The 24488-nt window shown below is 40.5% G+C and overlaps 1 protein-coding gene across 4 annotated transcripts in view; it reads left to right on the forward strand.

Annotated features, from left to right (window-relative positions):
• Nucleotides 1-24488, forward strand: part of LOC118726705 (protein only RNase P catalytic subunit) — a 133968-nt gene that overhangs the window by 92166 nt on the left and 17314 nt on the right. The window contains exons 5-8 of one of the 4 annotated variants that reach the window (XR_006742317.1): nucleotides 9234-9382; nucleotides 13161-13356; nucleotides 16483-16670; nucleotides 16971-17083. Coding sequence is in view for 3 of the 4 variants with exons in the window: in XM_045585355.1 (XP_045441311.1) it covers nucleotides 9234-9382; nucleotides 13161-13356; nucleotides 16483-16614 (477 nt within the window). In the remaining variant the exon portion in view is untranslated. Of the gene's footprint in view, nucleotides 1-9233; nucleotides 9383-13160; nucleotides 13357-16482; nucleotides 16769-16970; nucleotides 17084-24488 lie in introns of those variants that run through there. The other 3 variants (XM_045585355.1, XM_036451773.2, XM_045585356.1) reach the window with 3 other exon arrangements.

Here is a 24488-nt window from a genome sequence, read left to right on the forward strand (position 1 = left end):
TTCCTCCGTAGAATTATTTCATTGACTAAGGACAACATGATATCATTGAAATCTCCCTAAAATACCAAAGACTGACGAAGGCAGGATATAGGACATGGTGAGTCTAATGTAAATCAGTGGAATCATTTATGACATCATAATAAAGTAATAGTGTTCTGTGTGTATACTTTCTTTGAAGAGATTCAAATAGCTTTATACTAGTAGAGTCAGTTAGTCATCAGAGTTTTAAATTTTATTGTGCTCAAAGCTCATGATCCCAAAGATGGGAGCAAGACTCCAGCTCAGCCTCAGCGTCTCCTCCCTGGAATTACACCTCCCGCCTTAGGAAGCTTCCTCTCCTCCAGTACCACCCACTGAAAGCTTCTCTGTCCCTCCTCACCAAGCTGCTGCTAGTTCTCTAAAACACTTCCTTTCCTCTTCTAATTTTCTCAAGTGCTAATCTGTGTCTTACGTGCTATTTGGCTATTTAATGATTCCAGCAATGAAATATCACTAATCTTCCTTTCAAAAAAACAGTGATACATTATATCTCTCTCTGTCTGCAAGCAACAACAACTACCAAAGGTAGAGCTGAGGCTGAGACAGCACCAGTGAGTAGCAGGCAAATGAAAACATGATGAGCAGCTTCAAGCCACAACTTGACTGGGTTTCCCACACTTTCTTCTTTGGTGGCATTTTTAGAAAAACATTGAATATAGCAGTCACTTATAGACTCTCTCTGGGACAGGGATTCTCTTCACAAAACTTAAGAGGGAAATGATAGGAAGGGAATGGAACTTGAAATTAGGCTACCTGCAGACAGTAAGAGCATAGAAACAAGAAGAAAACTCCATTGTTCTAGTTTAAGTGATGACTTACCTTGTTTGTTTTCTGCTGTGGAGAACACAGTGCATCAATTATAAACACTGTGTTTGTGGTCTTCTCAGTCTGAGAACACTGCCTCCATAGAGTTCATCAGTCACTGTGTGTGTCCTAATGTGGTTTTATGTTCACTTAGTTTGTGGGAAATAATATTCAAAATTGTTTAATGCACGTGAAAGAAAAGGACCCATAGAATCTTTGTTTACTTTTCTTGCTTTCTGTCTACCTTTGACTTAATTCGTCATATCCTGAAATTCAGCCAGACTCAAACAGAAAACACCCCCACCCTCCACCCCAGTTCAACCCCAAGTTATTGTGAGGTTGTCTTCAGTGAAGCAATACCATAAAAAGCCAATATTTCCTGGTTTTAGTTTCCCAAACAGGTGTGTAGCTGGTATTAGAAATAGTTTTTCGTGGCCGAAACTGGTTTGGCTCAGTGGATAGACCTTCGGCCTGTGGACTGAAAGGTCCCAGGTTCGATTCCAGTAAAGGGCATGTACCTTGGTTGCGGGCACGTGCAAGAGGCAGCTGATCGATGATTCTCTCTCATCGATGTTTCTAACTCTCTATTCCTCTCTCTTCCTCTCTGTAAAAAATCAATAAAATATATTTAAAAAAAGAAAGAAAGAGAAAGAAAGAAAGAAAGAAAGAAAGAAAGAAAGAAAGAAAGAAAGAAAGAAAGAAAGAAAGAAAGAAAATAGTTTGTTGCTGTACATGGACTGGATCTAGAACCCTGGGGGAAATTTTTTAATAAGCTTTTGAAAGTGGAAATTAAACTGCATCCAAATAAGTTACTTTAATTATTAAATTCTTTTATGCTGAAACAGTATCTAGGCTATTTGTGCTGATTTTAAAAGTTTCTCCTGTTTTTTTATGGAATTTTAAGTTTATAAATAATATGCGGCCTCCTGGGACCACCTTATCAAATAAGCCCCTAGTTTCTTTCCTAAAGCCATTCAAAGAAGGAGACTGCTAGAGAGAGCCTCCCCTGAAATCAGGTGGTTTTGAGATCCTTTCTCCACAGCTCATTTCATATAGAAATGGTATTGAGTGTTGACATTTTACGTTTTTTGTTGACAATGACTTGTGGATAAATAATAACAATGTTAAAGATAGTGAAAGAGTACCTTATTCAATTTTTATAAATAAAAACATCTAAGCAAATAAATAAAACAGGAATTTGGAATTCCTGACTCTGGCCATAACCCAAAACCACAGATCCTGTACTGATATATAAATTTGGAATGGTGTCTCTAATAGTAGATAGGGAGAAGAATATTAGAAGACTGATGTTTCAAGTATGGTTCCTCCTAAAAGTGCCTTTGACCAGATGTTAACAAAGTACGATGGGCAATCATTATCCACACTGGCCCTCTCACTCTGCAGCAAGGGCACTGAATACTATAAATCTCCTAATTTTGCCGACTACTGCTTGTCTCTAGTCACTCCTAGCCTCCACTCCTAGCCTGCATTGGGCTCCCGCACTCAGTCTCACACCAGCTATATTTGACCTGCACCACTGCCCTGAAGTCTCCTGCTCCTCCCTCCTCCACCATCCTGCCCATGATTCAGCTCCTGTTGTGCACAGAAAATAGGGAGATATCAAGAGGAATGACCTCATATGTCAACACTCCCCACATGCAGCAACACACAATCAAACCAACGTGTCTGTGCTCAAATCCATCTCAGTGCAAGAGGTGATTTCTCCCCCAGTTTTCTAGACTCCCTCCCACCCCCCATCTGCTTTCTCAGAACCTTGTTCCAACAATTATTTCTTCTATGCCTGTGTCTTCAGCGTCTACCTTGCAACTGGCTTTTTCTGATATAAATATCCTCAAGTCTCTTCCATCTGTAAAAAAAAAAAAAAAAAACCAAAAAAAACCTTCTCTCTTCACCTACAGCTTCTGGGAGGTGGGAGGTTTTGAAGAGGCCACACCACTGAAATGGAAAGCATAATTTGTTATTTTCAGTAAGCCAAATAGAGCCATGCTTGTAAGACAGTGTCTCTGGACAAATTGCAACTTTATACATATAGAGTTTAGGGAACCAACTGAAATCTCAGTCCTGCCCCCCACCACGGCACCATCAAAATGACTCCTCCAGGTTGTAGGCCACATTTTGGTGTCTCTGTAGTACTAATATACTTAGCCTCTCCTTCCTTCTTTTTTTTTTTTTAATATTTTTATTGATTTTTTTACAGAGAGGAAAGGAGAGAGATAGAGAGCTAGAAACGTCGATGAGAGAGATCGACCAGCTGCCTCTTGCACACCCCCACCGGGGATACGCCCGCAACCAAGGTACATGCCCTTAACCGGAATCGAACCCGGGACCTTTCAGTCCACAGACCGACGCTCTACCACTGAGCCAAACCAGTTTCGGCCTCTCCTTCCTTCTTGAACTGTTCCTTATAATCTTTCCAAGAGACCACTGCCTCTTCATTCTTTTTCTATCCCTGTGGCCATTCCTCAGCTTCCACTAATGGCTTTTTTAAAAATCACTCTATATGCAGATGATGTATCATAGAATTGTACACTTGAAACATATATATTTAAACTAATGTCACCCCAATAAATTTAATTTTAAAAAATCATTCTCTCTTTTAAGTAATAGTATTTCTCAGGTTTCATCCTCAGCTTTCTTCCTTCTAAGTCTGAATCGTATCCTATTGTGCCTCATCTACTTGCTAATGGTTCCTACCATTCTATGTTCCCTGATGACTCCAAATCTTTATCTGCAGCCCAAAGCCCTCTCCTGAATGGTAGAGTCACATAACTGGCTGCCCCCTGAACATCTCCCACCTGGAGACATCACCAGCTCCCCTCTCAGAGGCCTTGTCTTGCTACCATCATCTATCCAGCTCTCTAAGTCTTCCTTGGTTTATCCCTTTCCTTATTTCCCATATCCGGTCAGTGACTGAGTCTGTTTAGCTCTGCTTTACTCAGAGGGCTCTCTTCTCTCCATTTTTACTGCAGATGTCTCAGTTCTCATTATCTCTTACCTGAATTACTGCAGAAGCCCCTGCTTGACCTTCCTATCGCAATCCACAATTTTGATCTCTAAATTGATAGTCATGTCATGCTCCTATTTTAAATACTTAGCTTTCTCCCGTTACTTCCAGGTGGTAAAAGACTCATTATAGCGTATAAGGATGCCTGTGATCTGACCCCCTACATTCATTTTCCAGCCTTCTTTCTGCCACTGCTCATGCATGCCACCCTCTTACACCCACATTTGACCGCTTGCAGTTCCTGTAATCCCCACCTACAACGTGCTGCTCCTTGTCCTTGGAAACTCCCCCTCCTTATCTGGATAATTCATCTGATACTCAACTCAGCTGTCTCTTCCTCTGTGGAGACTTCTCTGACCACCTTCCCAGCTGATTTAAGTGCCAGTCTGATTTAAGTGCCCATCCTTTGTGCTCCCTCTTAACACTGCATTATGTTACAATCATGAAGGTTAGGAATAAATGTGTCTTTACATCTGTATCATCAGTACCCCCTGCCTAGTGACTGACAGAGAAAGTTCTTGTATTTTTTTTAATCCTCACCCTAGGATATGTTTTTACTGATTCTAGAAAGAGGAGGAGAGAGAGAGAAGAAAAGGAGGTGGGGGAAGAGAGAGAGAGAGAGAGAGAGAGAGAGAGAGAGAGAGAGAGAGAGAGAGAGAGAGAGAGAGAGAGGGAGAATAGATGGATGGATGGGTGGATATATATATATATAGATAGACAGATCGATCGATATATAGATAGATAGACATCAATTGGTTGCCTTCTGTACTCCCCATGACCAGGGATTAAACCCAAGACCCTTTGGCTTGGGATGACACTAACCAACTGAGCCACACTGGCTAGGGCAGTTCTCATTAATTTTTGATGATTGAACTGACCTTTTTACTTTATTGGGGCCACAATTTTAAATGCACCGACACCAACCAAAAAAAACCCTTGAATCTCATAAAGTCTTTAGATCCAACTACCACTTTAAAAGAAATAGAGAGGACTGGACAATGTTTTACCTGATATCATAGAGTTGCTGTTGGCAAAAATCTAAAATTCTGTGAAATTCCTTTCCTTAAGACAGCTACATTTCTTTAACTGCAATCAAGAAATTGAAGTGTATGGAGCTTTTTAGATCCTGATTTAAAAAAGAAAATACAAAAAAAAAAAAAAAGACTCAGAAATATAAACACTGCATATTTTATATTAAGGTATTATTATTAATTTTTTACATGTGATAATGTATTATGCTTGTTTTTAGAGCCCTTATGTCCAGATAATCTAAGAGGCAGAAGTGGGAGGTGAAGCAGATAAATTGAATTGCCTATGAGCTGATTGTTCTTATAAAGCTGGGTGATGGGCACATTGTGCTATTCTGCCTCTTTATTTTTTTAATTTCTATAATAAAAAGTTTTATTATGTTAAAATACACATTACGCAAAACTTATTAAAATATATTTTTACTAGAGGCCCAGTGCACAAGTTAGTGCACGGGTGGGGTCTGATCGGGGCCAGCCAGTGGTGGGGAGGTTGGCCAGCTGGCCCTGCCCCCATCGGGCCAGTTGGCCGCTACAGTATGTGTCATAGTGACTGGTCATTCTGGTTGCTTGGCTTTTATATATATATTAGAAGCCTGGCACACAAAATTTGTGCACAGGTATAGTCCCTAGGCCTGGCCTATGATAAAGGCCATCTTCCCTGGCTGGCTGCAGGCATCAGGCAATCAGAACCTGCTGGCCAGGGAAGGGACTGAGAGGTCGTCCTTTCCCGCCCACTTGCTGGCCCCACGGTTGCCCTCTGTGTGTAGGGTGACTGGCGGGGCAGGGGCCTTGTCCTGGTGCTGCCCGCATCCTCTACCACCCACCCCCTGATCCCCATTTGCCATCGGACGATGGATGCCTGCCAGCCAGGGAAAGGGACCGAGAGGTGGTCAGTGTGCCTCATAGTGACTGGTAGAGCAGTCGTTCTGGTCGTTCCACCGTTAGGGTCAATTTGCTTATTAGCCTTTTATATAGAATAGACTGGAGTCCTGGTGCACAAATTTATGCATGGGTGGGGCTCCTTGGGGTGGTCTGTGGGGATCAGGCTCCAGCTCACATCCCCAGCTTTGCAGTCTCAGCTTGCACCCCCAGCCTTGCAGCCCCACAGCCCCGCCAGGCACCCCACCATGGCCTGGTACTGCCCCTCACCTGCTCCATCATCCCGCCTGCAGGGCGATCAGTCAGGGCCAGGCCCACCGGCTCAGTTCCCTCAGCACCTGGGAGCCAGGCAGCGGGCATGCCCCCCCATCACCACTGCTGGTCACTATCTGCAGGGCGATCAGCTCACACCCGCCTTGTGCTGCCCACTCACCTGTTCCTTCATCACATCATGGTCCTGCTCTCATCGGGGCTTATCGGGGCCGGCAGCACCTCCACCCACTCGCTGCCAATGCCACATTGCCGACGCCTGCCATGTTCTGCACTGCCCCCTGGTAGTCAGCGCACACCTAACTCTCCATCAGTCGAACTCCCACCTGGGGGGAACAATTTGCATATTAGCCTTTTATTATATAGGGAGGATGAATTGTATCTCAGTAAAGCCGTTTTCAAATAGAAATTGAAGACAGTTTGTGTTCATATTTTCTCTCTCCAACCCATATCCCCTGAACCTAATATTCTAGTGAATTAACTTTGAATTAATACTTATTACCTAGAATTAAGTGATTATTACTTGCCAGCAGCTACTTTCTTTGTTATACCTTTTAGTTTATATTATAAAGAATGGTCCTGGCCATGTGGCTCAGTTGGTTGCAGCATCATCACCAAAAGACTACATGTTTGATTCCCAGTCTGGGGGCTCATACCTAGGTTGCTGGCTCAGTCCTGGCAGGGGCATGTATGAGAGGCAACCTATTTCTCTCCCCCTGCCTAAAAATCAATAAAAACATATCCTCAGGTGAGGATTTAAAAATATGTATCTATATATAATTTTGTTTTCTGTCACTATGGGAGTATATTTAATGCCATAACATAAATATAGTAATATATACACTTGATGTATATATACAGGAATGGGCAAGTGTAGGTTTACACTAATTTGTATGGAAACTAATACAATAATTAATAAATAATAGTACACAAGTAAACTCTGTGCTTCATGTACTCACAACTGTAAATGCACTTTTGCCCCACTCTGTATACATTGGCACTCTTTGGGTAGTGAGGTACAAGAGTTGGCTTCTGTCTTCCTTCTAGTCTATATTTTGCAGGTTTTCAAATTAAGCTACTTTTATGCTGGATAAAAATAGATATGTACAGCCGAAACCGGTTTGGCTCAGTGGATAGAGCATCAGTCTGCAGACTGAAGGGTCCCAGGTTCGATTCCGGTCAAGGGCAATGTACCTTGGTTGCAGGCACATTCCCCATAGGAGGTGTGCAGGAGGCAGCTGGTCGATGTTTCTCTTTCACCGATGTTTCTAGCTCTCTGTCCCTCTCCCTTCCTCTCTGTAAAAAATCAATAAAATGCATTTTTTAAAAAGATATGTACATATTCTTCAGGCAATCAGAAAATTTCTTTAAATATATATTTTATTGATTTTACACAGAGAGGAATTGAGAGTGATAGAGAGTTAGAAATGTCGATGAGAGAGAAACATCAACCAGCTGCCTCTTGCACACCCCCCACTGGGGATGTGCCCGCAACCAAGGTACATGCCCTTGACCGGAATCGAACCTGCGACCTTTCAGTCCACAGGCCGACGCTCTATCCACTAAGCCAAACCGGTTTTGGCTAATCAGAAAATGTTTAGTAAACTTTCCATATATGTGGAGTCAGCATATATATATTTTTTCCTAGGCTTGGTTGTTGGGTAAGAAAATTATTAGGTACTTTCTCACTAAAGGTAGAGACCATGTCTTCTAAAATTGTGTAGGCTATGATACCTACCATGTGCCTTATACATAGAGAGGCCAAGGAGATAACTGTTGAATGAGCGCAGAAGCGATTATCCCTAGCTTGGAAGAAAATAATTATATTTTAATGGTTGTGAAGCTTTTACTGGTCTTGGTATACTTCTCTGCTTGTTTATTAACTCACATTCAATAGGCAAATTGTGTTTATTCTGTCTCCTAGCTCTAGAATTAGTAATTTATTATCAGTGATTCTAGAATTAATAATAGTAAAACCAACTACTGTTTCCTAAAATAATAATAAAAGTAGAATGGACAAAAAACACACAATATAAATCCAAAGCACTAAACAGCAATTAAAAAATTCTACCCATGCTAATTCACTATTTGATTGTCAGACAGTCTACATGTATATTAGACATAGCAAATACTAAAGCAATATTTGACAACTGACCAAATAAATGAATGAAATGTTATTGATTAAAGAATTTTAAGTAATATCCTGAAAATCTACAAGGGAAGAAATTATGAGTAAATGGAAGCTAGAATAAAATCAGTATCTTTTTCCAACCAAGACCCAAGAAAATTAAGCATTTCTTTAATGACTTTGAATTTGTGACTTTCAAAGGCCCAGCAACTCTTACAAATTAAAGAACTTTTATATTTCTAACACACTGTTATATAACATAAATTATAATTTTCCAATATATTTTATTTAATATAGTAATTTAGTTTAATAGGTTGTACATGAAAGTAATTTTCAGACTTTTCCTTATGAAGGACTGACTATAGGCAAGCTCACCAAAGTACTAGATTTACTAAAAATCCAAGTGTAGGCTTTTAAGAGGAGTTCATGTGCACACAAGACATGTGGGGAATGAAAAGAATGGGGATAAATTCATTGACTGGAAAATGGGCTAGAAGATGGAAGATGACATTAACATTCCTTTGGGAGAAAAATAATTTCAACGAAAGGTAACAGTCTCAGCAGAAGCATGACATGGAAAGGTTGGCTGAAAAGTCACTATCTAGTCTAGCTACTTACAAACTTTTAAAGTAAGAAGCAGAACCCTTTATTTGAATGAAAACTTATGTAGAATGCTATTATGTAAATTGCAAAAGCTGAGCTGTTTTGGTTAGTATGGGGTTCGGAGTATGTAGGAACCAAACCCATCCTCCTTGGCCTCCCTGTCTATCCCAATGGACTCCAGGGAACACAGTTTAAAAACAAATCTAGTTTATGCTTATTTAAAAACACAACAACCTGGCTCCAATGGAACCTGATCATTAGGCAGGTGTTAGACATTAATTTGTTAAAAAGAAGCATTTTCCTCAGATTTAAAAAGATGGACGTTGTTTTCTTATCCCTTACAAAAAAAAAAAAAAAAAGTGTTTCACTATTGAGATTATCAGCAGGAGGAATCACTCCACTTACTTGAGATTCTTCTTCCCTTGACCCTCTTGGGGCTGGCTCTGTTTTTTTTTAGCTCTTGAAAGTGGTCTCTCAGCTAGCCAAGGCTAATCTTCGAGTGCTGGTCCTGGGCCGGAAACACATGACAGTACAGAGTGCTCGGTGGAGAAAGGATGAGATGGAAAAGGTGCAAAAGCAAGCCAGCTGTTTCTTTGCTGACAACATGTAAGTACTGAAGGTAATAATTGAAATACACCAGGCTCCTGTCATCTGTTTGTTAATTATCTTTTTTTTTTTTTTTTTTTGCCATTTTTTAAAGTGTATATTTATGTATACTCAGTCTCATTCAAAAAAAAAAAAAAAAAAAAGATTTGAGGCAGCTTACAAAAATAGTTTCTACAGCAGAATAAATTTAACCAGGCTAGACTAAGGAATCAGGATAAAGGAAGAATGGGAGAAAGATATAGTCAGAAGTGAGATTATTACACAGAATGCATGCTATAAGGTCCTAAATAGATCATTTAACAAATACCTTACAAATATGAGCACTTTCTGTGTTCTTGGAGAAGAGAACAAGACCAACAAGTCTCTGATGTCATATGACTTATAGTAAACAGATAAACGAGTTATATAATTCCAGGGTCAATGCTATGAAGACTAAAGCAAAATAAGTAGATAGGAAGAATTAGTTAGGGGTAGGCCAGCAGGTAGGGCGTGCAATAGTTAGGAAAGGCCTTTGGGAGGGGGCAATTCTGAAGGGAATCAGTGAGTCATTTGAGAAAGGGGGAAGGGTGATGGGAAGAGCATACCTGGTACAGGGAACATCAAGTGTTCAAAAAGCAGGAATGAGTTTGGCGTGAGGAAGGCAAGCAGGCCAGTATAGATGGCTGTAGCCGCAAGAGGGAAAATGGTAAGTTCTAGGGTCAGAGAGAAGGCAAGGACCACATTGCAAAGGAACTCAGGGTAAATAAGCAAAGGGCCTGGATGTTATTCTGAATATTACAGAAATGTTACTATGGGCTACAGCTTCTCAGGAAGCCAAAGGAGTCTGGAAAACATGGTCAACAACAATATGAACAGTGTCCATAAAGCGAGAAGAATGAAGTTAATCAGAAGGAGCACAGATCCTCAGCAGGATAAATGAACTTTAACTTGCATTTCATTTTTCATACTATATGCTGACAAGTTTATTTCCAACTTTGCATGGATAATGTGTGTGCCTCAGCCTCAAGTCTAGGTTTCATTAGGTTGTATGTGATAACTTAAAGATATGTCAGTATTCCTCAAACCATTTATTATATTCTGTTCTTATTTTTATAACTGTTTTATTAGAAATATTTTTTAAATGTGCTGCCTGATCTTTCTTCTTTTTTAAAATATCTTTATTGTTGAGAGTATTACAGATGTCCTTGCCCCCTCTTAAGTTTCCCCCCATTGCCCTCCTCCACCCAATCCCATTTCACCTTAAGCCTTCACCACCCTATTGTCTATGTCCATGGGTAATGCATATATGCATATAAGTTCTTTAGTTACTCTATTCTCACTCTGCCTTCCCTCTGATTCTCAATCTGTTTCATGTTTCCATGCCCCTGATTCTATTTTATTCACCAATTTATTTTCTTCATTAGATTATTTGTTCATTTATTTTGATTTTTAGATTCATTTGTTGATAGATATGTATTTATTGCCATTTTGTTGTTCATAATGTTTTTCTTTTTTCTTCTTTTTCTTAAAGAAGACTCTAATGTTTCTTGTAATAATGGTTTGGTGATGAACTCCTTTTGCTTTTTCTTATCTGGGAAACTCTTTATCTGACCTTCAATTCTAAATGATAGCTTTGCTGGGGAGAGTAATCTTAATTATAGATCTTTGCTTTTCATCACTTAAATATTTCATGCCACTTCCTTCAGGCCTGCAAAGTTTCTGTTGAGAAATCAGCTGATAGTCTTATGGGCACACCCTTATAGGTAACTAACTGCCTTTTTTTTTTCTTTTTCTTTTTTTTCTGCTTTTAAGATTCTCTCTTTGTCTTTCACCTTTGCATTTTAATTCTGTGTCTTGGTATGGACCTATTTGGGTTCATCTTGTTTGGGACTCTGTATTTCCTGGACTTGTAAGTCTATTTCTTTCACCAGGTAGGGTAAGTTTTCTGTCGTCGTTTTTTCAAATAGGTTTTCAATATCTTGTTCTCTCTCTTAGCCTTCCAGCACCCCCATAATGTGAATATTGGTGTGCTTGAAGTTGTCCCAGAGGCTCCTTACACTGTCTTCATATCTTTGGATTCTTTTTGCTCTTCTGATTAGATGTGTTTTGCTTCCTCATGTTTCCAAATTGCTGATTTGATTCTTTGTGTCTCTATTGTTGATTCCCTGTAAATTATTCCTCAGCCTTCATTTCTGACTTGGTCCTTTGATGTTCTAAGATCCTTGAAATTCTCACTAAGTTCCTTGACTTTCTCACTAAGATCCTTGAAGCTCTGATTAAGTTCCTTGAGCATCCATTGTTTTGAACTCTGTATCTAGTTTGTTTTGAACTCTGTATCTAGTAGTTTGCTTGCTTCCATTTCATTCAGTTATTTTTCTGGAGATTTCTTCTGTTCTTTCATCTGTGACATGATTCTTTGTCTCTGCATTTTAGCTGTTTCCCTGTGTTTGTTTCTATGTATTAGGTAGAGCTTCTATGTCTCCTGGAATTGGTAGAGTGGCCTTGTGTAGTAGGTGTCTTATAGGGCTCAGGGGCTAAGTTTCCCCACTCACAGGGTGTGCCCCTCTGTGGTACAGTCTTGTTATAGTTGAGCCTTGATTGCAGTTGTCTTCTCCAAAAGGAATTGACCCCCAGGCCAATTGGCTGTGAAGATCAGCTGTAACTACAGTGTAAGAGCTGCTGTTCAGGAGACATCCCTGTGGAGTAGGACTTGCTTTAGTGCTCACTGAGTCTGCTCTTGAGTGTGTCGCTTGTGGATTTGGTAGAGCTGTAATCTGATATGGTCTGAAGCTGTCCCCCGGATGCACTGGCTCTGGGGCCTCCTGAGATGTGCAAAGTCAGCCACCGCTCGTTCCCTGCCTGGGGCCACCTGGCACAAGCTACAGAGTGATCTACAGATGACTGCTACTTGTGTTGGTCTAGGAGGTACCCAGGAGAGGCCAAGCTGTGAACCTGGCAAGCTGCTGCTAGTGGGAGAGTACAGTTGAGCAATTAAGAGTCCCAAGCAGCCAAAACCGGTTTGGCTCAATGGATAGGGTGTCGGCTTGGGGACTGAAAGGTCCCAGGTTCGATTCCGGTCAACGGCTTGTGCCTTGGTTGCGGGCATATCCCCAGTAGGGGGTGTGCAAGAGGCAGCTGATCGATGACTCTCTCTCATCGGTGTTTCTAACTATCTCTCTCCCTTTCTGTACAAAATCAATAAAATATATTTTTTTTTAAAAAGAGCCCGAAGCAGCATTTCTTTCCCCTTACTACCCATCTGTGTTCTAGATAGTGTTGCCTACCAGCTAACATGGTTCCTAAGTATCACTGAGATTATGTTGGTTACAAATGCAGAGGACCTCTGAGGAAAGTAGAATAAGAAATAAAAAACAAACAGCATGGATGGAACTGGAGTGCATTATGCTAAGCTAAATAAATCAGTTGGAGAAAGATAAATATCACATGATTTCTCTCATATGTGGGATATAATGATGAACATAATTTGATGAACAAGAGTAGATGCAGAGACAAATGGAAGGGGGTCAGGTAGAGAGCAACTAAAGGACTTATATGCATGAACATTAGCATAACCAATGGACACAGACACTGGGGCCGTGGGGGCTTGCCCAGGGTGGGAATGGCTGAGGGGTGGGGGAATGTCAATTGGGGAAAAAGAAGACATATGTAAAATTTCAGACAATAAAATAATAATAATAATAATAATAATAATGAAAAGTATAAATAACATGGTGAAGAATGCTATCCTGTGCCATCTCAGTGGTGTACTTGATTGTGTTCTCTCTTTTGTCTGACTCAGCTCAGAGGATGATCCGTTCCTTCTGTATGCCACACTGAACTCAGGGAATCACTGCAAGTTTATCACAAAAGATCTGCTGCGGGACCATAAGGCCTGTCTACCTGATGCCAAGACCCAACGCCTGTTCTTTAAGTGGCAGCAGGGACATCAGCTGGCAATTATTAATAGATTTCTAGGATCAAAAGTAATTTTTCAGGTATGTCATCTGTTCTGTACATAATGTCAACAGAGTCAAGTACATAGTAAGAATGTGGCATAACTCACGGGGTGAAATGTAAATGAAGAGCCCAGGAGATGCTGCCACACCCACCACGGCTGGAAATAAAACAGCATCAGACACAGGGCAGCAGACTCACACAGCCGGAGCGGGGCAGGAGATTGGTTTAACCACTTTGGGAAACTGGCGATTTCTATTAAAGTAAAAACATATGAATCCTATGCCAGCAATCCTACTCCGAGAGAAGCCAGAGCATGTGTTCGACACAGACGTATTCAAAATGTTTCACAGCAGTTTTATTTACAGACATAATATTGGAAACAGCCCAGCAGTGTGGCTCAGTGGTTGAACATCCTACCATGAACCAAGAGGTCACTGCTTCAGTTCCCGGTCAGGGCACAGGCCTGGGTCAGGGGCATGAGGAGGCAGCTGATGTTCTGTCTCCCTTCCTCTCTCTAAAATCAATAAAAACATACTTTAAAAAATAAATAAATAAATAAATAAATAAATAAATAAAATTTTAAAAAAAAGAATGTGGCATCAGCAAAGAATGTTGCAACCTTAAGGGCTTTATTTTTCTGAGTTTTAGTTTGATATTTGAAATTAGCCAGTTCCTAGAAACAGAAAGTCTGCTAGAGCAATAGTTCTTATAGACCAGTGTTTCCCAACCTTCTCTCATGATGAGAATCACCTGGTGGAGTTGTTAAAACACAGATTCCTGAATCCCAACTAAGAAGTGCTAAACTAGAATTTTTAGGAACATATAGGTAAAATTGTATACTTAACTAGTGCTCTAAGACAGATTTTATATACAGAGCACTAAGTTAGGTATGCAATTTTACCTATATGTTCTCAAAAATTCTAGTTTAGCACTTCTTAGTTGGGATTCAGGAATCTGTGTTTTAACAACTCCACCAGGTGATTCTCATCATGAGAGAAGGTTGGGAAACACTGTTATAGACCAACCCTACATTAATTGACATATTGGAAACACCTGGGATGTCATCAATTATGGCTCTAATGCTATCAAATCAAATATTTATACATGGTTTTTATTTCCTTATTTATTTGTAACTAGAGGCTCAGTGCATGAAACTTGTGCACGGGGTCGGGAGGTGTCTCTCAGCCCAGCCTGCACCATCTCCAATCTGGGATCCCTCAAGGGATGTCCAATTGCCCGTTTAGGCCTGATCCCAGTAGGATCAGGCCAAACGGGCAGTTGGACATCTCTCTCACAATCAGGACTGCTGGCTCCCAACTGCTCATCTGCCTGCCTTCCTGATTGCCCCTAATTGCTTCTGCCTGCCAGCCTGATCACCCCCTAACCACTCCCCTGCCAGACTGATTGATGCCTAACTGCTCCCCTGCCAGCCCGATTGCCCCTAACTGCCATCCCCTGCTAGCCTGGTCACTCCTAACTCCCCTCCCCTGCCAGCCTGGTTGCCCCCAACTGGCCTCCCCAGTAGGGCTGGTCCCCCCCAACTACCCTCCCCTGCTAACCCAATTACCTCTTAACTGCCCTCACCTGCCAGCCTCATCACCCCTAACTGCTTTCCGCTGTTGGTCTGGTTCCCCCTTCCCCCAACAGTCCCCTGCAGGCCTGGATCCCCCCAAACTGCCCTCCCCTGCAAGCTGGATTGCCCCCAACTGCCCTCCCTTGCAGGCCTGGTCCCTCCCAACTGCCCTCCCCTGCTTGCCTGATCGCCCACACTGCCCTCCCTGTAGGCCTGGTCCGTGCTGGCCAGCTTGTGGTGGCCATCTTTGACTATATGGGGGCAGCCATCTTGTGTGGTGGAGTGACAATCAATTTGCATATTACTCTTTTAATAGATAGGATAACTAAAAGTTGTTGATCCCTGTGGTTTTTCATACTTCTACTTTCCATTTTCCTGGTTAATCCACTTCTACGAGTTGGTTTCAATTGAATCTTCTTTTGATTCTAGTTTTGGTTTCAATTGAATCCTCTTTTGATTCTAGTTTAGAATGTCTCTTGTATGAAAGCAAAGGGAGAAAATCCAAAGGCGAGTTATTACAGAAAAATACACTAGCCAACGGTAAATGTGGTTTAATAGTAAAAAAAAATATAATAAACAAATTTATAGGAAATATAGTATTAAGTGATACCACAGAAATTCAATCAGCATAATCAAGACTGAGAATTAATAGAACAGCTGATCTTATTTCCTCAACAACAAAAAAATGACCAAAATAATGGAGATGGAAAGGGAAGCTCTAGAGTAAAAGAGAACTGAGAGGCAGGTTAGCCTATCACAATGTAATAGCCTTATTTCAATCCCTGATCATACAAACTATAACACAAACTATATATATACACATAATTGGAAATGTAAACAGGATGCTAAGGATTTATTCATAAGTATGTAAATGGTCTTAATCTTGTATTTACAAAATAAGTCCTTATCTTTTAAAGATATATACTGAATTACAAGAAGAAATTATATATCTGAAATTTGCTTCAAAATAATCAAACTTCAGGGTAGAGGCAGCGGAAAGGAAGTGGGTGGATTATGGATGAAATAAAATAAGCCTTGGGTATATAATGGTTGAAGTTGGGTGATAGGTACATGGGAGTTCATGATACTATTTTTGTATATTTGATTTTTTTCTGTCACATATAAAGCTGGTAAAGGCAACAAAGGGAATACTATATGGTATGTATGTATGTGTGTGTGTCTGTGTGTGTGTGAGTGTGTGTGTGTGTGTGTGTGTATAGAGGGGTCCTTCACCTTAAAAATGAAGAAGCACCCCAAAAAAGAAACTACTAATACTAGGGTTCATTTTTACAGAGCTAGCTGCTCTTTGAAAACCCATTGTTAAGACAAGGAATATGTCCCTAAAACAAATTAAGTAGTCAGAGAAGAAAGGGAAATAGCCCAGCCAGTGTGGCTCAGTGGTTGAGCATCAGATCTATGAACCAGGAGGTCATGGTTCGATTCTTGGTCAGGGAGCAAATATATATAATTTTATTATTTATTTATTTATTTATTTATTTATTTATTTATTTATTTATTTTTAAGGAAAGGGAAATAGCCAGGTATCCTATTAGTGTTGTTCTTAATATTTGGTTTCCTTTTAATTCAACAGCATATTCCCAGCTATGACACAGTGGTGCAAACAACTGGAGACTCGTGGCACATACCATATGATGAAGACCTGGTGGAAAGATATTCTTATGAAGTGCCAACCAAATGGCTTTGCCTTCACCGAAAGATATAAAGACTTTTACCCGCATGCTAAATTTGTATTTGGGTGCCCTCCTGCTTGGCATACTTGTTTAGATCAGCGTTTTTCAACCGCTGTTCCGCGGCACACTAGTGTGCCGCGAGATGTTGCCTGGTGTGCCGTAGGTGCAGACAAGACAAGAATTTTATAATTTTTCACTATTTTGTTTACTTAATATTTCATAATAAAGTAATTATAAAATACTTTCTTTGTGTTTATTTGATTCCTATTCAAGAGAATTACTTTATATATAGTCAATATAGGCACAGAGTTAAATTTTTTAACATTTTCTAATGGTGGTGTGCCTCGTGATTTTTTTCATGAAACAAGTGTGCCTTTGCCCAAAAAAGGTTGAAAAACACTGGTTTAGACCATTGCTTCTGTCCTGTTCTGTTTGGTCCAGTTGGTTTTTATGTCAACAAATTGGTTTTTTAATTAAATGAATTATAATATATTTTCACAAGCCATTGCATTTTCTAATGTTTTTATTGATTTAAAGAGAGAGGAAGAGAAACATTGATGAGAGAGAAACATAGACCAGCTGCCTCTTGCATGTCCCCCACTGGGGGTTTAGCCTGAAACCCCCAAATGAAATTGAACTGGCAACCTCTTGGATACTCAACTAACTGAGCCACACTGGCCAGGGCTCTCTTATATATATGTACTGAGTGGCCAGATTATTATGATCTCTGAACACATATGTCCTATATAATAAAAGGCTAATATGCAAATTGTCCCCTCAACCAGAAGTTTGACCAGCAGGTAGGCTGCCAACCGCCATGTCCCCTTCCCCTGGTCAGGCTGGCCGGACCTCACCCATGCACGAATTCATACACCAGGCCTACCACACATATATATACTGAGTGGCCAGATTATTATGCGTTCAGAGATCATAATAATGTAGCCACACACACACACACATGCAACACGCACACATACAAATATATGGGTTGATTTTTTTTAATTTTTTTTTTAGACTTAACTAGAGCTAGGGAACTTAGTGAAGAGTGAAGCCTACGTTTGTCTTACTGGGCCATCTGTTTCACTTGCTTGGGAAACAGGTGCTTCTGGTATTTTGCTACTCCTGACCTCACCTTCCACCAGTAGCAGAACATGCCCTTTCCAAATCTGTTCAAACTTTTGTGAACTCTATTAACCCATCACTTGCTTTGAGGGTTTTTTTTTTTTTTTTTTTTTTTTTTTTTTTTTTTTTTCATTTAATTACGTTTGACTTAGTTTAACTAAGTGATTACATTTAATAGTTGCCTCTCTGTTTTATTCCTTTACTAGGTAGTTGATACTGGGCCTTGATTTTAGCTGAAAATAATCATTTCTGCAGCACTTTATTTTAGGTTTTTCCTTATTCCTACATACCATATGATTTAATGTTTAAAAACAGGCAAAACCAATCAATCTATGGTGATAAAAATCAGAATAGTAGGCCCTGGCTGGTGTGTCTCAGTTGATTGACTGTTGTCCCATGCACGAAGAGGTCACCAGTTCCATTCCTGGTCAGGGCAGGTTTCCCAGTAGGAGATGTGTGTAGGAGGCAGCCAATGGATGTTTCCCTTCCTCTCTCTCTCAAAAAAAAAAATAAAAAAATCAGAAGAGTAGCTGCCTGAGGAAAGGGGCACAAGAAAACTTTCTGGAGATGATGGGAAGTTCTCAGTGATGCTGTCACAGGGAAAAAATGTGTGTGTGTGTCAAAATTTATTACACTAAACACTTAAAATTGATGCACTTACAACAATGTGCCTCAAAAAACCATGTTAGCATAAGAAAATAACTATTTCATAAAAAAATGACCTTGTTTACGTAAAACAATATACATGGATATAAGTAGGATGTGTATATGGACAGAGAGACAATTAGGAAAAACAGAGTAGGGTATGTTTCACCTCTTTAACTATTTACTGGATCCAGCACTGCTGCACACCAAGACTAAAGAGCTCTCCATGAAAGTATCTACATTAATAAAAGAGAAACATGCAAATTGACCATCTCTCTGCTACACCCACCAGCCAATGAGGAGGGATTATGAAAATTAGAAGGCCATAGATAGTGGCCGTCCAGCTGAAGAGTGGCCAGGCGGGGCAGGACACCTGCTGTGAGTGGGAGGGCGGTGGGCAAAGGGATCTATAGGAGCGGCACGCACTCTGGCAGCAGCGAAGACGAAGATGGCAGACTCCCGCCCCAGTCTGAAGCAAAGACAGCAGACTCCGGCCAGAGTGAAGGCCTGGGTCCCGGGTGCCAGAGGAAAACCAGTGCTGGAAGCCAAGGGAAGGAAGGCCTATTGCACGAATCTCTGATAAATAAGCATTGAAAGAGTCTTAAGAGTCAGCTCTCATTAATGCAATCTTTCTTTTTTAAATTTCATGAACTACATACTTAAAAAAAAAACCTGCTTTCAGTGTGCTAAACCTTTTTTAAGGAACTATCCTAATCTTAAGAAAATTTTTTTTAAAAAGCCTTGCTGGTTTGACTCAGTGGATAGAGTGTCAGCCTGCAGACTGGAGTTCCGGGTTCAATTCCAATCAAGGGCGAGTGCCCAGGTTGCAGGCTCAATCCCCAGTGTGGGGCATTGCAGGATGCGCCCAATCAGTGATTCTCTCTCATTAATGTTTCTATCTCCCTCTCCTCTGAAATCAATAAAAGTATATATATTTTTAAAAGCATTTGTTAAATAAGCTTGCCTGAAAGCCTAATGCAAATGTCTCACAAGAACAGAGATGGGAGAGGATACAAAAGGAACCTAGAACTTTAGAGCAGGAGTGAATCTTAAAGAACATAAAGTTCATTTTATAAAGGAAGAACAGACCCCGCTAGTTAGTGAAACCATTTCAACCATAACCCACCTCTTCTGATTCCTAGCTAACTATTCTTCCTTCTGTGCACTAATTTAGGCTAGAGTGGTTCATAAAAACTGAAACAAACTGAATGGTAGAGCATACAGTATTTACATTAGAAACTTTGTTAGCCACATAAGAGTAAGGGAGAATGAGAGGAAGAGGACAGGAAGTACCTCTTTAAGGCCCACATTCCCAGAATGGCCAGCAGTGTAGACAATTGTGAAAGGGAAATTACATTATTTTTAACTCTTTAATAACATTAAAAAACAAAACCCTAATTTCTGCTTGAGGTAAATTAAGGTGCATCTGTTCTTTGTCCGAAGGCGGGGGAACCATCCTAGGATCACTCAGAGTAAAGCTAACACAGGAACCTGAGGAGTGCAGGGTTCTCTGAACAAAGGCGACTGGTAACAAACATATAAACTGTCTTTGTGTATTCTGGTCACCTGAGTCAAACAGGCTACCTGTCACACAAGGTCCAAGACACCACGGAAAGAAGATTAAAAAATCTATCCTGGGGATTGAAAGTGTCTTTAAAGTCAGCCATAAACAACAAAGGTTTTAAAAATGCTTCCCTTTGACATGCTTCTGAATTTATACTGTTCTTTCCTCCTGCTGTTCTTAGGCCCAAAAAAGAAAATCTCAAAGGAGAAGATTGAGTTCATTCTCTCAGGGGACCTTCAGGTCTGCCTTACCTCAGGTACCTTGTTCTTCACTTGAAATTAACTTTTCTCGTCAAGTGTAATTAGTGCTTCCTTGGACCTCTAGCAGGTTTCTAACTTTTTCAAAACTGTCCTAAGGTACTATGAAATGTATCATATGTGTTCACATTAGATTTCTTTTTCCTTGATAGTTCCATTCTAAGGCAGGTGTGGAAAGGCCAGGTGTGTTGTGTAGGCACCTTAATTCTGGTCCATCATGTGAGTCTTATCGTCATTTGCTAAAAATCAAAATTATTGGGGTAATTGAGGATAAAGCAAAATAGGGAAAGCAGATCTGGTGTTTTGCCCATCCTTCAGCAATTTGGAAATCACAGGGTGAAAAGCTTCGAAGGGAACCTCGGTGGAATGACTGGGTATATGGGAACGGACCGCTGAGATGGTGATATTTATCAATAGATTTGGGTATTCTTTCCAGAATGGGACTTACCCAGACAGAGTTCTCAGTAATAGGGACCAGGCAGCGGCTGGAGCCTCCTGTGGCCCAGGGTGAGAGTAGGGTTGCCAGATAATATATAGTACTCTCAGTTAAATTTGAATTTCAGATAAATAATCATTTTTTAGAATAGATATGTCCCAAGTATTGCAAGGATATGTACTAAAAATATTGTCTCTCTGAAATTCACACTTAACCTGACATCCTGTATTTTTTTATTTGCCAATTCTAGCAACCCTAGGTGGGAATTATATGGAAGGGGAATGGAAATGGAGCATCTATATAGCCCAGCAGTACTGCAGGAAGCAGGAGGGGAGCAAGGATAAGAAAAGAAGGGAGGAGGAAGAAAGAAGACCAGATTTTTCCTGCCTTGTCCCAGTCAGTGAAAAGCAGTCTGTTTGGTTCTATACTAAAACGAAGGGAGTTCCACTAAGAGATCTATTTAAAGGAAACCATAGAAAACAATGAAGTGGAAAAAAAAGATGAGACAGGGACATCAAAGAGTACATGTAGGAAGTCTTGAGAATTGATCTTTAATTTTCTCTTACCATGTCTATTTTACGGTGTTTCAAGATTCCCATGAAGCCCTCTCCTCCCAAGTTTGTTCTTTGTTGACAATATTTGTTCTGACAGATGCTTCCAGAGACTTAACATAATTTCAACTAGGAATTGAAATAAGCAGAAAGATATTATCTAGTCACTGATGGGAGCTACAAATAATTTTGCTACTAGAGTATCTCTGAAGTGCACTGTTATCAAGTGGATTGCGTTAAGATAACCATGATAATTTGCTATAAACAGTGTCCTATGAAGGTTTTTTGGTAGCTTCTGATAAGAAATTTCATGTACAGAGTTCATTTCAACCACATTAAAATGACTTCCCCAGTCATCTCTTTAATGTTTGTTAAAGTCCAGCCAAATAAGCAAATATTGAGAAATCATTGGTAGGGGGCTTTAATTTCTAATATAATAGAAACGTAAGTTCATTTTGAAGAGACCGGGTGAGATTGTTCTGTCACTCTCAACTGAACTGGAACATTACCAGGTACCAAGTTCAGTTCACATTTACATACTTAAAGTCTGTTATTAAAACACATCCCTTGTGCTTTGTCTGACTGCGTCAGAACAGAGAATGTCAGTTTCCTGATAGAAGCCAATAGAATTCTGTGATGATCCTGCTGTCCTATAGCTCTCTGGGCAGAGTGTACCCTAGGAGAATAGAACAGGGCCTCTATGTCCATGAAACAGGTTCCTTAGGAAATGGTTATAGCAGGTCTTCTGAAGGTTAAGTCCCCTGTTCACACTTGTTGCTTAAGATATACTGTTATTACTAATTCTTTAAAAATGAACTATTCTCATATTTTCTTCTTCTTTTTAGTGACCTTGTCCTAGAATCCAAAGCTGCATTTTTTTTTGTATCCTCTGTTCCAAAATTGAGCAGTCTATTGCTATTAAGTGTCTATGCATTTGTGTGCCTGTTATATATGTCATATACACTAAGTGGCCAGATGATTATGATCTCTGAACACATAATAATCTGGCCACTCAGTGCATATCCTATATAATAAAAGGCTAATATGCAAATTGTCCCCTCAACCAGGAGCTCGACCAGCAGGCAGGCTGGCCAACTACTCATGTCCCCTCCCCCTGGCCAGACTTGCTGTACCCCACCCATGAACAAATTCATGCCCTGGGCCTCTAATGTGTATATATATATATATATATGAAGCCCAATGCATGAAGATACATGCTAAAATGGGCCTTCTTTCCCTGGCTGCTGGCACTGCCTTTCCACTCCTGCCCAGCCCCAGGGCCACCTTTTTCCACTCCAGCCCTGCCTTCCCACGCTGCCCAGAGACCCTGAGACCATGGTTGGGACCGAAAGCCTGCTCTGGGTCGCTGGGTACCTGTGTATGCAAATTAACCATAATCTTTGTTGGGTTAATTTGCATATCACTCCTGATAGGCTGGTGGGCGTAGCAGAGGTACAGTCAATTTACATGTTTGTCTATTATTAGGTAAGTGAATACACACACACATTGGCCAGATTATTATGCAATGAGAGATCATAATCTGTCACTCAGCATATATTTTAAAGGATTATCCCAATAAACTCTTTTATAACATTAAAAAATATATATTTATTGGTTTCAGAGAGGAAAGGAGAGGGGGAGAGAGATAGAAACATCAATGATGAGAGAGGATCACTGATTGGCTGCCTCTTGTATGCCCCACACGGGGGATGGAGCCAAAGCCTGGGCATGTGCCCCGACCAGGAATTAAACCATGACCTTCTGGTCTATAGGTTGATGCTCAACCACTGAGCATGCCTGACAAAATGAAAACTTTCCCTTATTCTTAATAGTCTTCTACCACTTTTTCCTTGTGTGCTCTCATCATAATAATATAAATTCATAAAGAGGGGCAAACCATAAAATATTATTCACATACTCAGACTACTCAGGTTTCCTTGTGTTCAGAAGGAAAATTGTGTTCCAGAAAGCTGTCACTCAGATAATAGCTGCTGGCTCAGATTAAGGCTCATGTCCTTTGGCACTCAGTCCTGTTCTGGCAGGAGTGGTAGAACCCTTGGAAAATGGGTTTTTCCAAGTTAGGCCCTCTGAGGTGCAGAACTCCTAAAGAAATAAACTCTGGTCACACCCCGTTTTTGAAGAAATAGTCTCAGGAAGAATTGTCACTTTACAACTTTACACAGATAAAGAGCTTTTTATTTTTTTAAAGCAAATCACATACCTCCTCGTATTTGTTGACATACCAAGGGAAGTTTATATGAGGAAATCAGTGTTGAACAGTTTGTGCTTTATAAATGTCAATAGACTTTTTCCTTCCACCCCCACTTCCATTATCCCCAGAGATTTCAACATCATCCACAGTCCGGTCTCATGTTACTTAACCTCTTAAATTAATATTTGGGGGCTTGTGTGAGATGGCTAACCTGAGCCTGCTAAATTACTTAAGTGCTCCAGTTTCAGGAGCTCAAACTTCCAAGGTCTTCATTGTGACCACAGCTTCCTACCTACTCCACTCTTTCATCCCAACCACCAGTTCTTGGGCTTATCCCTTCCTCACTTGAAGCCCTCTTTTGTCCATCCCCACCTGGCTTCACTGGCCTTCCCCACCTCACCCCACTCTTTTTTTCTTTTTAATTTAATTTTATTGATTTTTTACAGAGAGGAAAAGAGAGAGAGATAGTTTGAAACATCGATGAGAGAGAATCATCCATCAGCTGCCTCTTGCACACCCCCTACTGGGGATGTGCCCGCAACCAAGGTACATGCCCTTGACCAGAATCGAACCTGGAACCCTTTAGTCCATAGGCTGACGCTCTATCCACTGAGCCAAACCGGTTTCGGCCTCACCCCACTCTTAAAGCATTCATCTCAGAGAAATTGCAGATTATTTCATTCATTTTACCTCTGTGGTGTCCATCTTAGCAATTCTAAACCTAATTTTGGAAAGCCCCAGACCATCCCACTTCCTTCATTCCTATACACTGTACTATTGCTAAGTCATGCCTTTCGAAAAGTCATTAAATTATATGCTTGAAACTTTACTCCCTTGTGAAGGCCTCCTTCCCCCCCTTTTGTTGATTTCCCATTAATTTCCTAAAGGAATTCTCCCAGCCTTGTCATTTTGACTTGAAAAGTAACTCATCTCCTGCAGCCTTTATTTCCTTCTCTGTAAGCGGGGAAGATGGGCTTCAGCAGTACTTGTCAAACTTTAACCGGCATGGAATCACCTGGGTTGTTTAAAATACTGATTCTGGTTCAGGTCTAGGGTGCCGGCTGATACCAATGCTGTAGACCATATTTTGAACAGTATTTTGAGTAGCCTCAAACAAGC

This window comes from Pipistrellus kuhlii, unplaced genomic scaffold, assembly GCF_014108245.1.
Source record: "Pipistrellus kuhlii isolate mPipKuh1 unplaced genomic scaffold, mPipKuh1.p scaffold_m20_p_1, whole genome shotgun sequence".
Lineage (NCBI taxonomy): Eukaryota > Metazoa > Chordata > Mammalia > Chiroptera > Vespertilionidae > Pipistrellus > Pipistrellus kuhlii.